At 37.2% G+C, this 12,015-nt stretch overlaps 1 protein-coding gene across 1 annotated transcript in view; it reads right to left on the reverse strand.

Annotated features, from left to right (window-relative positions):
• The window catches only part of myo16 (myosin XVI), a 207,122-nt gene that overhangs the window by 82,406 nt on the left and 112,701 nt on the right, over positions 1–12,015 (reverse strand). Inside the window, 2 exon segments of the mRNA XM_058786814.1 lie at positions 6,523–6,595; positions 10,282–10,423. Of these exon segments, the coding sequence (XP_058642797.1) occupies positions 6,523–6,595; positions 10,282–10,423 (215 nt within the window).

The raw sequence follows: 12,015 nt of genomic DNA on the forward strand, positions 1-12,015 counted from the left end.
TAAGACGTCATGGTTTGAAATCATGCATGGCACGGAAGGTTCCCCTGCTTAAACCAGCACATGTCCAGCCCGACTTAAGTTTGCCAATGACCATTTGGATGATCCAGAGGAGTCATGGGAGAAAGTCATGTGGTCAGATGAGACCAAAATAGAACTTTTGGTCATAATTCCACTAAACGTGTTTGGAGGAAGAAGAATGATGAGTACCATCCCAAGAACACCATCCCTACTGTGAAGCATGGGGTGGTAGCATCATGCTTTGGGGTGTTTTTCTGCACATGGGACAGGGCGACTGCACTGTATTAAGGAGAGGATGACCGGGGCCATGTATTGCGAGATTTTGGGAACAACCTCCTTCCCTCAGTTAGAGCATTGAAGATGGGTCGAGGCTGGGTCTTCCAACATGACAATGACCAAGCACACAGCCAGGATAACCAAGGAGTGGCTCTGTAAGAAGCATATCAAGGTTCTGGCGTGGCCTAGCCAGTCTCCAGACCTAAACCCAATAGAGAATCTTTGAGGGAGCTCAAACTCCGTGTTTCTCAGCGACAGGCCAGAAACCTGACTGATCTAGAGAAGATCTGTGTGGAGGTGGGCCAAAATCCCTCCTGCAGTGTGTGCAAACCTGGTGAAAAACTACAGGAAACGTTTGACCTCTGTAATTGCAAACAAAGGCTACTGTACCAAATATTAACATTGATTTTCTCAGGTGTTCAAATACTTATTTGCAGCAGTATCATACAAATAAATAGTTAAAAAATCATACATTGTGATTTCTGGATTTTTTTTTTTAGATTATGTCTCTCACAGTGGACATGCACCTACGATGACAATTTCAGACCCCTCCATGATTTCTAAGTGGGAGAACTTGCAAAATAGCAGGGTGTTCAAATACTTATTTTCCTCACTGTATATATAAGGCATATAGCAAGTGCTCAGCACTACACAAGAGACCATAGAAGCTTTTCCATGTGGACAAAAGATACAATTTCTGATGGAGTAGAAAGAGTATATGGCTTTTTCCCAAACAAAAGAATTCCACTTCAAACCATCTAGCTGTTGGCTTCTCAGAAGCGCTTAGGTCATACTGTATATGATGGAGCTGTTTTGATACTGCCGATCAAAAGCTAAGTACATCGGAGGGAGGTATACAGCTCGGTTGTATCAACATAGGTGTCTTCCAAGTTTAATGTGGCAACACGCACTGGATGAAGTACAGACGGCAGCGGTGGAAGCAATGGAGAGGAAAGAAAACAAGCATTTTACAAAAGCTGGGTGCACCTCATCAACTTCTCATCATGAGGTTTCACAGCGCTACAGGATGTTACAGGGAAGACTGCCCAAGCGCTGACACAATTCAGCACACATCATGAGCGAAAAAGATCAGAGCTGAGATGAAGAGCTTGGAGAAAAAAAGGGAGAATTCCAGAGCACTGAGCAAAAAAGTCCATCCGTGGAGAAAATATCTCAAATGTGAGAGAGAATTTGGAGCCATTCTGAAAGAAGCCTTTAGGCCCCACATCTTAATGCAAGACAACACTTGTTGTCTACATAAATCACATAAGTGTAGGGAGGAAGAGAGTTTGCAACATTAACTATACAAAAGCATACAAAAAAATGTTGATCAGCATTTTCTGCACATTGGGGTGTCTATTCGAACATAATGCGTTATTGTGTCTAAAATCGTGAGACACAGCACTCAGGAATAGTGAGGGTCTAGAGACGCGCTTTTGAGATGTGATGTAATAGTGGAAATAGCCAAAAAGCAGAATAGATGGATACTATAAAGCTTGCAAAACTTGCCCCGTTCTCTTCTGATCGGTCCAGTGTTTTGGAACCAACATTGATAAGCAACACTGCGTGGAAAAATTGAAATTTTTATTAACTTGACTGTTTTAAAAATGCGGCGCTCATGTGCAAGACGCGAAATGCGAGTGCAACAGTCATACATATCCATCTAAAGTGTTTACTTATAAAAACAATGTAAAAGTAGTGCATTGGACTGGAAAAACACGTTCTGTGTGAACGGCCCCTGACATATCATGCTCTACATGCAACCGAGAAACATTCACTCACCAGTATGGAAGTTTTTGGAGACCACAATCAAAAATGGCAAGTGAACTTTTCATGCGTGCACGTAGAGCATCTTGCTTTCGTCTGTCGTCTGCTCTGGCATGATTTTATTCAGCAGTAGTAGCTACAAACTGTCTTCTATGTTTTTTTGTTTTTTTTCCCCTTCTAATCGTGGGTGGCATCTAGCATTAAGCTGCAATACTGCAAACTTCTATGTTGAAGAGCATCAACCAAACTGTTATTGCCTTAATGTCAATAACTTATTGTCAGTTACATTATATTGTGACACCCCTAGTATGGGGGCATTTCTACATTAGTTTCTGTAATTGGATGTACAGAAAACCCTAAAGAAATTAGTCAAGAGTATTTGAAGATTGACAGATTTCGATCAGACCCGATTCCGATACTTGATACTTATAATTTTATCGGTACGCCCCAAGTGGGCATTAAATACCACGTTCATGCTCCATAATTACAGTCACTCACCCCTAATTTAGTTTTTTCCTCATTCTTGTGACCTTGAAAGGTCAAGGACCGTAAATCTTCTTTCACATGTGGATTAAAGATGCATGCGTATCTCGGTGTCTCATAAGCATTTCCCAATCCGTCACACACAAACTATCACAAGGAGATCTCCCAGGGGACCGTGGGCAAGCACTTATCTCTTCTAGCACCAATCCTGATTTACACCTTGTCCAACACTGTCAAGGAAGACATCCAGGAATGGCACACACACTCCTACCTGCCTACCTCTGAAAAGTTGTCCAGATGACTATCTGTCACAGAAAGAACATATCCACACATACATAAAGGCCCTCGTCTTGACTGATGGGGCCAGACCTTTAAAAATATTCTTGCACAAAATGTCTGCCGCATTCAGCTTGACATTAATTGGCTATTAACATAAATACTGGTTTAAAGGTATGTTCACACCAAGATGAATGTTCAGTCTGAAATTTTGATGTACAAGACATTTCAATTTGGATGAATGGCTGTTAATGTGCCTGTTCAGCACTGCGTAAATCTAATGAGCCAGTAAGATTGTGTGCTTTTGGTCACATGGCTAGAGCTGTTATGGCCTATGCTGGTTTGCTAGTCATGACCAGCTGGCCATCAAGCAAAACCAGAAAGAACCAGCAAATCAACTTAGGCTGGTTTAAGCATTTTATATTTTTTATTATTATTATTATTTTTTATTTTTTTTCCCAGCAGGAGCTCCCATATACAGTAGTTCCCCACCTAGTTTAGCAGTTGGAAGTAGATGACCAGCTCATATACAAACCATTACTCCACAGTGACCCTAATTTACCTCATACTTCCCCCTATAGAGTCTATGACAACAATGACATTGGTTGATGCCAAATCCAGGCCAATGGTTCATGGGTCAAACCCGACTCTGCACAGAGACTCCTTTGTGTCTGGTGCCAAGGGTTCAGCTGAGGAGAAAACACCCCCCTCACACGTCAACCTCATCTCGTCCTGTACTAAAACACAGCTCGCACAGTAGACGTGGCTACTGAGGATTCTGGGCAGGGGGCGGCGGTGCGCACATGTGGCGTCTTAGCCTTCAGACGGACATTTGTCTCTCTCCAAAACACTAAAATAACACAACTCAGGGTCTCGACAGCAGCTGTTTTATTTGGGGAATTAATGTATATAATGTATATGGCACATCCAGCTATGTGTCTGGGTCTGGCTCCAGGCTACTGTGAAGAATGCACAAATGCTTTCACAACAATTCAAACAAAGTTGAATTGTCACCCAGTTTAGCCTCAGCCGAACTCTCTGGGATGTATCTGGAGTCAAACATATAAGCTTTGTACAAAAAGCTAGAAAGCTGCCTTTCTGACTGTCTTCTAAGGCAGTATCCCAATTGAAATGAAACATCGTATGTTAGTACAAATAGCTGCTTTAATAGTCAGTTTTAAACTATTCAGTATCAGAGACACTGAATGAATGAAGCATTTTTATAATCTACAGACAATACACGTACAGTGCTGCAGTAATCCGTCCTAAAACCTGTAAATCAGATCTAATTTTAGAATTTCTGGTTCCATCATACTGAAGCCAGTGGGTACATTGAATGGGTTACTGGTTAAATGACTGAAATATTTCAGTCAATATTTCACTCAACACAAGATATTTTCACATTTCTTCGACATCAGTAATATCCCACCCATGCCATGGGACGTTAAATATCATCATGCCAACTTTGCTAGGATAATCTGGCACTTCTGAATCAGAGCTTGTAAGTATGTACTATGATTTCCACAATGTGGAAAATGCGGACGGAATCGTGGAATCCAGTCCTAAAAACTTAATTTTCTGTATAACGTGGAAAGTCACGGAATTTGCCAAATTTTGGATGAATAAATGAGTATGTGAGTACACTTAAATCAAAACATGATATAGAAAGTGAATATTAGGCTGCAAAAATACCATTTAAATATGAATCCTGCATGATCTGCGTGTCTCTTAGTGAATTAATGGCACACATACGCGGTTTTGTTTACTACACACATACTGAAGTGGTGTTTTCGGCCTCTGCCACCTCAATATACGAGTACATGAACAATCTCCAGAGCTGCTCTGAGAGTCACTTGTCAGCATTGTACTATTCTTGTGAGTAAAACTATCATAACATCATATACAAACAGAAACTTAAAGGTCTTCACAGCAACCCATCAAAATAAAAGTTCAGTTTAACTTGAAGAAACCATGACAGAAATATTACTTAATGTAATGATAGTACTACTACTAATGATAAAATTATTAAAACATTATTTTTAAAGCAACATTTACCAGAAAAAAAAAAGATTTACCAGAATTAATTTAGCAGAAAGATGCAAACAGTATTTAAAAAAAAAAAAAAAGAAAGAAATATACAAAATAAAAAAATAGTATTTATTTTCTAAAATCAATTATTTAGAGATGCTTTTGATTAATAATATTTAATGGAACCATTACAATGGAATCCAGAAAATTAAAGGAAAACTGAATTTGATAAAATATAAATATAATAAAAAAAAAAAAAAAAAAAACATATTACATAGGGCCTTAAAAATAATTACATTTGAATAATACACTGCTGTTTAATATTGTAAGTTTCATTTGAAAAAAAAAAAAAAACTAATTTGGGATTAAATAAAACGGATCTCATAGGGACCTAAGTACTGTATGTTTTATTATTTGCTATTGATTGTTCAAAATGCAGAGCTTAGAATAATGTATATTGTTTGCTGTCCTTACTATCACAAGCGCAGATATGGATTTTTGTTTACAACCATAGAATCCTCTGTTCTCCGCATATAACTGGCAGCAAAAAGACGACAAACATAGATGCACTGTGTGTTCTGTTTAACACTAGATGCTCAAGAAGAGCTGAAGCAGCACGCATCCATTGTGCTTTACTGGCAGTGTCACATGCAGCTTACCACTCTGATACATTCTGCTCAAGTTGCGCTTGCAAAGTCGGTTCGGTCGATTGGCTTGGTCATCTGCATTTTCAGAATGTGACTTGGGCTCGAACTGATATGGTGAAACCAACTACATTATTAACTGTCGTTTTAATTGCTTTGGAAGCTGAAGCTCGATTATGTTAAGGGGTGTTACATTTCCGACACACGGTTGAGATGTTCGGCCAATCACAACGCACTGGGTCAGCTGGCCAATCAGAGCACAGTGAGCTTTCCGAAAGAAGGAGCTTTGTAGAAATCAACATATTTTAGAAAGACTTATTTTTTGTCACAAACCCTCTTTTCTGCAGTTATCCAAAAGCCAATGGAAAAATCCTATTGGGTTATTATCGAGGAAACCAGGGTGATGCTGACATTTGGATTGACATGCAAAATTATGTCATCCCGGCAGCACTCTATTGTCTGCTGCTCTGAATTTTTGAGTTTGACGCAAGTATTCTTGGCTAAGTTTTAGAACAGCCTACACATCGGAAGCACATTTATGATGCCTTAAAAAAAAAAACAGTCTACACAGCCAGCTCACTCAGTTTTGGAACAGAGCTATAAAGTCAGCAAGAGCAGAGTCAGAAAAAACACCTGTCTCGCTTGGAATGAAATGCCTTTGTGGTGGAAAAAACCCAGCAGAAGAACATCCCGTGTGTCGTTAAGTCTAAAAAAGTCATAGCCCAAGGTAGGAACATACTGTGAGATTTGCTTTCCCCTGTACGGGAAACAGGATCATGAGCACAATGCCTTGATTCCCACTGGTCTGTGGCTCTGTGGCATATCCACATCAAACCTAGTGCAGACCAGGATATGGTTTAGGAGGCCCACAGTCCACAATGAGAAGGAGAAGAGCAGTTTGTGTTCTTTAGAGCCAGATGAAAAGCAGATGAATAGTCTGCACTTAAAAGACCCTTTCAAAAGGTCACAGATCAGATGTTAAAAGTGTAATTATCATTGTCCTCATTACATCTGTGCTGTCTCCCCTTACCTGTTCATAACCATTGCGCTGGAATTCCTCGAAGCCAAAGATGTCCAGGATGCTTATCTCAAGGGCAGGATCTCTGTCAAAACAGACAGGAACACATTTCAGGATTGTAGAGGGGTGGGAGTACTACAAACTTTGATTAGTGATCTGAAGCCAACAATATGTCTTGAACCATAGCTTAAGTGCAAGGATTTATAGTGTAAAAAGCAGAGAGAGAAAAAAAATAAAATAAAAAAAACAATACTTAAAGGTCACTGACAAGAAAAAAATATACATGCAGGTTTTCTAAGAAACAAAAGGTTATTTCAAGACAATTCTGTCATAATTTACTGTTATACCGCATCTACACCAGAAGCACAAGACGTCACTGGAAGTGTTTAAGCTGTCTGACATGTCAGAACGTCCTCTCTAACATGGACCAATCAGCTGTCAAAATAAAATATTTTTTAAACTATTTTTAATCATTCCACCTTAAAAGATTCATAGTGAAAAATACACATTATTTGTAAACAAAAATTATGACAGACAACTACACATAATACATGCCAAAGCTCAGTTTTAAGTCCCAATAAGTGACTGCATTTTATAATAGTGTGTGCTGGTCCTGGTGGAAATGATCATGCCCTCAAAGACCCGTAATAAACATTCTCATATACACATCAATAAACATTAGCTTATTCCAAAACAGCTTCCGCTGAACTGCTGACCAGGACACAACAGGTCAAGCCTGCTTTGGCCAGTTATTGATCGCACATCAGACTTTATAGTAAACTTTTAGTAAATAGATGACAATGGATTTTGTTTGTATGGATGTAGTATTATTTCTTCAGTTGAATCCATATAGTCAGTGTTCAGAATTAATGGTTAGTTAGTTCACCTTCAGTTGCTGGTCACCACTGACTTCTAACAGTACATATAAAAATAATAATAATAAAAAAAAAAAAAAAAAAAAACACTATGCTAGTGAATGGGAACCAGCGACTGATGGTGAACTATCCCAGTTAAGACCTGATGAGAGCTAAAAGTTAGCACGAATTGCCAAAACATTACAATACTTGCATTATGAATGTATCAAGTGTATGCACACATCCATTCAAAAATTCGGGGTTAGTAAGATTATGTCTCAAAAATGCAGTCAAAACAGCAATGTTCAGGGTTCCTACACATTTTCCATTTCAAAATTCCATACTTTTCCAGACTCAAATTTCCAAGCCTCTCGGTACATTTTCAGACCATATTTAAACATAAATGGTTCATAGAGCATTATTTTCAGCTTTATATTTGGTATATAGTACAGTCGTCTGTATTTTCTTTTTCATTGATTTTCTCAAAGTGACAACATACAGAGTCCCTAAAATAAAAAATAATAAATAAATAAATAAATAATACCGACTTTTACATGCACCATGCACACAAGAAACTTTTTTGAGCCCTCAAGAAACTATTCACATGTGCATGTAATGTTTTGCATGCTTACACATTACAATTTCTAGTTTTATAAAACCTATTTCCTTTGTGCTTCACTGCCATCTTACTATAAATAAAATGAGAGCATGGATGCACATGAATGAATGAACAGAGATCTAGCTGCTCAAAATGTTGCTTTTCTTATGGTAGTACCTCTAAAATCAAGGCCTGGTGTCTAATTGAACACATCCTCTGTGGTGGTGGAGAAACCATAACATGAAATGGGCTGATTTGCCAAGTTCACGGGTCTATAAAAAGACTGTTACTGTAAAAAAGTGTTTAAGATATGGCTTTCATTGGGGCAGTATGCCATATTTCAAGGCCTTAGTTAACGCATACTCTGTGGCGGCCAAGAAAGCACACCGCAAAATGGGCTGATGGCACGACAGGTGGCTCAGTGTGCATTGTCCTATATGCTAAATTTAATGGTTCATTGTGTGCACATAAAAGTCTGTATATTTTTTTATGTTTGCAAAGGTCCTTGAGGTTATGCAATACGGTGCTAAGAATATAGTGGGAAGAAACCCAAAATGCTTATAACCTGCATTTTGTATAATAAAAAAAGGGCACCTTGAATTCAATCAGTCATATTTGGTGACCATTAAAGAATCACTAAACAGCTGCCATGAAACCATTTGTAAAATAAATGTATTTTTATTAAATCCTTAATTTTCTATTATTAAAAAAAAACAAACAAAAAAAAAATACTTAAATCAAATTCCATACTTTTCCAAACCCCGTAGGAACCCTGAATGTTGTGAAACAATTCACATCATACAGTCATTACAGAAGCTGCGAGTTTCTAATTGTTTGTCAAAGGGCACATTCACATGTCTACAACAGTGAATATATGCTCATTAGGTTTTTTTTTTTTTTTTTTTATTAAGGCATGTGAAATCATGTGGAATGATGAGTCACAGGGACTGTTTATGTGTGGATACAAACACAATTAGAGTTCCTTGGAAATTTCTCAAACCTCAAGATTTAATTTTTTTTTTTTTTGCTTTGTGTATTATTATTTTTTTTTTTCTGGAAAAAAAACAGTAATATTGTGGAACAATTTAAAATAACTATTTAATTTATTTTAAAATATAATTAATTCCTGTGATGACAAAGCAGGATTTGCGGACTGTTTATAGTATAGATATTATAAATGCATTTATAACTTTTGATTAATTAAATGATTCAGAATCATGCTGAAAAGAGTAGTAATTTCTTTCAAATGAGGTATAATATAAAGTTGTCCAAATTAAGTCCTTAGCAATGCATATTACTACTCAAAAATTAAGTTTTGATATATTTATGGTAGGAAATTTACAAAATATCTTCAAGGAACATGATCTTTATTTAAGTGTTTAGTTTTGTACAAGTACATTCTTGTTCAAATTAATCTGACATGAATCTCTTGAGTGTTTTTGTTATGTGGCTGGTTATCTAAGGCTCCTTGCTGGACAGAGCTAATCTGAAATATTTTCTGAGGCCAATTTAGACCCTCACAATTGTGTGTCAATTTCAATGTCTTTTAATATCCTGATGATTTTTGGCATAAAAGAAAAATTGATCATTTTGACCCATACAATGTATTGTTGGCTATTACTACAAATATACCTGTGCTACTCATGACTGGTTTTGTGGTCCAGGGTAACACACACACACACACACATATATACATACACATGTTTATATATGGGGTCCCGTTAGTGAATCTGCGAGTTTCTAATTGTTTGTCAAAGGTCACATTCGTATGTCTGCAAAGGTGAATATGTGTTATTTTGGAGGATAGTGAGACATGTGAAATCGTGTGGAATGATGAGTCACTGTGACTGTTTATGTGTGAATGCACACATACTTAGAGTTCCATGGAAATTTCAGTTTTAGCCGCAAGATACCGTTCTCATAATGCAATAACAGCAGAGGAGGTGTGTCTTCCCGCTCACACACTACTGGCTCTGTCACTTACCGTCAGGTGCTCTATAGCAGATGTCTCACATACAATATGTTAACTATTCCAAAACTTCACCTTGTTTTGACTGATGTTTAATCACAGAAGGTCTCTGAGAAGGACTTGGCATTTGTTTCTACTAGAAACAGCTGAGTATGTTCTGTGAGCAGCTGAGACACACAATCTTGCAGATCAATAGCTGGTGACCATCACTGAAATGTTATGTACTTTGGAACAATGTTTTAACTAAGTTCTTCCAATAACAATCTGTTACTGAGACAAAGGAAAACATATCAACATAAAAGCATGGATCTAAGCTCACGGTCACACTCACACACATGTCTGCATCTTACCCTGTGCTATCTTCATGGCTTTGGAGGTAAAAGTTAATGCTATTGACCAGGAAGCTGAAGAGTCGTCCGTATAAAGCTTTGGCCAAGAGGTCTCTGTGATGGTTGGACATTTCGACTGTGTGGCGCCTTGTTATGACATCACCTGAAGCAGAGGGCAAGCAGTTAGTGACCTTTGACATTATCTTTTATCCCCAAAGACTAGCATAGATGGTCATAAGTATGTTTCGGATGTTGGTCACCACCATATATACTAAGTATATACTACTATAAGTATATACATGGGACACACCAATATATCAACCAATAATCTGTAACAGCTGATAAAAGCAATTATGTGCACATCAGGCATTGACCAATTGTTTAAAAAAAAAAAAAACAGCCAGTGATCAGGGCCAATCGTATCCTGTCTATCAAAAGAGGGCATGCTGTGTATAAAGAAAAATGTCACTTGTGTAGAATTTAGGGGTATTACATTTGCGCAATCTCACTTTTTAAAATAAATAAACAAAAAGGGGGAAAAAAATAGTTCATAGTTCAAGCCAGGGTTTCCACAAACATTGCTTGTAAAGCACCTCCTATCTGATATTTCCTCTGAACGTTGCGCTTTTTTACTTCATTCATTTCATTTCTTTCTTTATTGTCTCCATAAGGAGAAAATTGTCTTGAGCAGTCAAGAGAGCAGATTAACTTTCAAAGTTACACAAAGAGTAAATAAATAAATAGGAATATTCCACTTGCATACGCTAAATACATTTCACAAAACCCACACATTTCCAACAAGCTCTATTTTCTATTATTCAATAAAGCAATTGATAATTGAATCGACGAGAATTTCTACCTATTTAACTTACAAGTTGGTACCCTATATTTTCCGAACTTCCGAAACAAAAAGTCTCAGCTCTCAAATTCTGTCTTTTTTATAACAAAATTCAAACAATAAATGTCGCTTAGACACTTTTAAAGGTGGTGTGACAGTAATTTAAGTGGCAGCACTAATAAAACGTGTTTAAAAGTAAAATAGCATGTGAACAATGTCACTTAACATTTAACTCAGGAAGGTTATTTTGTTCACAGTTTGTTAGATAGCTAATATAACACTAGAAGAGAGCTTGTTTACTGTTAGTTGCACATGCATGTTTGAATAAATCAGACATGAAGACGTGTTTTTATGAAAATTACCTTATGCGAAACTGAGTTGAATACAACCATGTCTGTTTTTATTTCAGTCTGATTATCATATCTGAAAATAGCAGCTGTGTATAATAGTTTGAGCGCTGTTATTAATTTGAACCTCTAATATATTATAGTAATGTACTGAGTATAGTTTACATCATTAATAGAGAGAGATTTACTATCCTTAGCAGATTAATAAATATCAAATCAAATCGGTATCAGCAGAGAAATGTAGTATCATTGCATCCCTACTATACATGTATGTATGTATGTGTCTGTCTGTTTGTTTGATTACTCTAAAGTTATATAATAACTTTATAATTTTTAAAGCTCACCATGGTCACAATCCATTTTGGGATATGGAAAGAGCTGAATGAATACTTTCCTAAAGAATTTTGTAAGTCATACAAGTTTGATTCCATCAGAAGAAGTTTTTGTGGTAAATTATCAACCAGCTTCACCATAAAGACCATGCTGGTTGTTTTGCTGTCCCATCAATAAACCATCACCAAACCAGCATAGCAGGATCAGCATCTAAATGCAAGCTGATCCTTTCAGTAA

Source organism: Onychostoma macrolepis, chromosome 09, assembly GCF_012432095.1.
Source record: "Onychostoma macrolepis isolate SWU-2019 chromosome 09, ASM1243209v1, whole genome shotgun sequence".
Classification (NCBI taxonomy): domain Eukaryota; kingdom Metazoa; phylum Chordata; class Actinopteri; order Cypriniformes; family Cyprinidae; genus Onychostoma; species Onychostoma macrolepis.